Below are 2,562 nucleotides of genomic sequence, written 5' to 3'. Positions count from 1 at the left end.
CTCACGTTCATAGTTTACGTTTGGTTTCTGAAATTTTGAATTTTCAATCACCTTTTAGTTTGAACTTGAGAAAGACAGACGTTCTGTCGGAATGTTGTTCAAAAAATAAAACATCTAAAATCGCACTCTTCGTCTTGACTATTATTATTATTATTATTATTATTATTATTATTATTATTATTATTATTATTATTATTATTATTATTAACTTTATATCTTGACTCTCTTCCATATTCAGATGATACTGTCGGTTTCTGTGTTGGCAAACCTGACAAATTATACGCAGTACCCCAGCAATGTGATTTTTTCTATCAATGCAACGCAGGCAACACTTATCTTATGAAATGCCCACCAGGTACAGTGTTCAACCCGCAAATCAGCATCTGTGACCACGCTTTCAACGTTCCTGGATGCTAGGAGAAACATTGACGTACTTAGTAAGCGTGTAGAACCAATATGCTGATGACGATCATGATGTTAATGAGTAATGGCGATTATGAAGACCATAATGATGATGATGTTGATAAATAGCAGCGATGGTGAAGATTATTATGGTTATGGTGGAGGAGAAGAAGAGAAAAGAAAGAAGGAATCGGGGACTAATCTACAACAAACATGTGTGTGTGTGTGTGTGTGTGTGTGTGTGTGTGTGTGTGTGTGTGTGTGTGTATACATGCGCATATCAATATATACATATATATATACTCAGATATACATTATAAACATTACGTGTTAACATTTATCTATCTATCTATATTTACCTGTCTGTCTATCTCTCTTTATAAATAAATATATATACATATACACGCGCTCTTAAATGTATATATGCATATATGTATTCATACATATACAGTGGGGGGAAATAAATATTCGTACAAGTCAAAATTATTTATTTAATTTCTAATGAACATAAATGGGATATACCAGTACTATATTTACACACACATGCATAAACTAAGAATATGCAAAAGAAACTAATACATTATAGTAACTAATGAATTTATATACAAATATAAGTATTTTGGGGTGAAAAAAGTATTCGTTCAGAATATATCTATGAGTTTCTATGCCATAAAATACTGTTAAAATAATTTTTTTTTACTAGAACTTTCTCGCTTGTTCCAATAATCTTATCAGTGGTCATTTTTAAGTGACAAAATGCTAGCTTCTTCATTCAGCACTGAGACAACATAAAGTAATGTCGTAATAATGGCGAAACGTAAAGAACTCACAAATTCAGTGAAAAACTTAATTAATGAACAGTGGAAAGCAGGTAAAAGTTACAGGAAAATATCAGAGACCTTTTGTATTCCATTTTCTACCATACCTACATTTATTCAAAGAAATAAAAAATCGGGAACTGTTGAAAACAGAATAAGATCCGGGGCACCACGCAAGATTTCCCCTAGATCTTTAAGAAAAATGAAGTGAAGAATCGAAAAAAAACGCAATGATCACCAGAAAGGAGTTGCAAGAAGATTTGTTAGCTTCAGAGACTAGTGTTACACTATGAACAATCAGCAATGAACTCCACTGTTGACTAAAAGGCATAGAGATGCCCGTTTAAAATTTGTTTATGAACATAAAGGTAAATCTGATACATTCTGGGAAAATGTTCTTTGGACGGACGAGTTGAAAATTGATTTGTTTGGACGAAATTTGCGTAGCCATCTTTGGAGGAAAGATGGTACCACCTATTCGCCGAAAAGCACAATTCCTACTGTAAAGTTTGGAGGTGGAAACATCATTGTGTAGGGGTGTTTCTCTGCAAATGGGACTGGCAATGTACATGTGATAGATGGTAGAATGAATGCAGAGATGTACTAAAATATTTTGAACAATAATTTATGGGACTCTGTAGAAAAGCTCCAGCTTTGTGAAGGGTGGGTTTTACAACAGGATAACGACATTAAGCGCACGGTGAAGTCTATCAAAATAGATTGTCAATCACAATATAAAATTATTAGAATGGCCAAGCCTGACTTGAACCCCATTGAGAATTTGTGGCGTTATTTGAAAATTAAAATTCATTCAAGAGCCCCAATGTGCATTCCAGATTAGAAGAAAATTTGTCAAGAAAAATAGGAAAAAATTCCTAAAGAAACATGCGAGTCATTGATTAAGAACTACAAGAAGAAATTGGTTGAAGTGGAACTGAATAATGGTTATGCTACGAAGTATTAAATCAGAATTATCTGTTATTTATTTTCTGTACGAATGCTTTTTCACCCCTAAATATTTATATTTGTATATAAACTCATTAGTTTATTAGTTTCTTTTGCATATTCTTAGTTTATGCATGTGTATGCAAATATAGTATTGGTGTATCCCATTTATGTTCATTAGAAATTAAATAAATAAAGAATTTTGACATGTAAGAATATTTATTTCCCCCCACTGTATGTCACATATCTTAGAAAATCACACTTAACCATTCTGAACGACTAACAAAGCAAAAATGAGCGGCTGCAGAAATGCGTGTACACTCGTATAAACATCTAATCTACCATATTGATTTTGCCTAACTGACCCCATCGCATCTATCTGGGCCGAGAAATATTA

At 32.8% G+C, this 2,562-nt stretch overlaps 1 protein-coding gene across 1 annotated transcript in view; it reads left to right on the top strand.

The window, feature by feature from the left end:
- Positions 1 to 802, top strand: part of LOC106876556 (chitinase-3-like protein 1) — a 53,330-nt gene extending 52,528 nt beyond the window's left edge. The window contains exon 12 of the mRNA XM_052965875.1: positions 239 to 802. Coding sequence (XP_052821835.1) covers positions 239 to 417 — 179 coding nt within the window. The 3' untranslated portion in view covers positions 418 to 802. The remainder of the gene's footprint in view (positions 1 to 238) is intronic.
- Positions 803 to 2,562: the final 1,760 nt, after the last annotated feature.

The sequence above is a fragment of the Octopus bimaculoides genome, chromosome 2 (genome assembly GCF_001194135.2).
Source record: "Octopus bimaculoides isolate UCB-OBI-ISO-001 chromosome 2, ASM119413v2, whole genome shotgun sequence".
In the NCBI taxonomy this organism is placed as follows: Eukaryota; Metazoa; Mollusca; class Cephalopoda; order Octopoda; family Octopodidae; genus Octopus; species Octopus bimaculoides.
The sequence above is the reverse complement of the archived record's forward strand: the minus strand, read 5'-3'. Positions and strand labels throughout refer to the sequence as shown.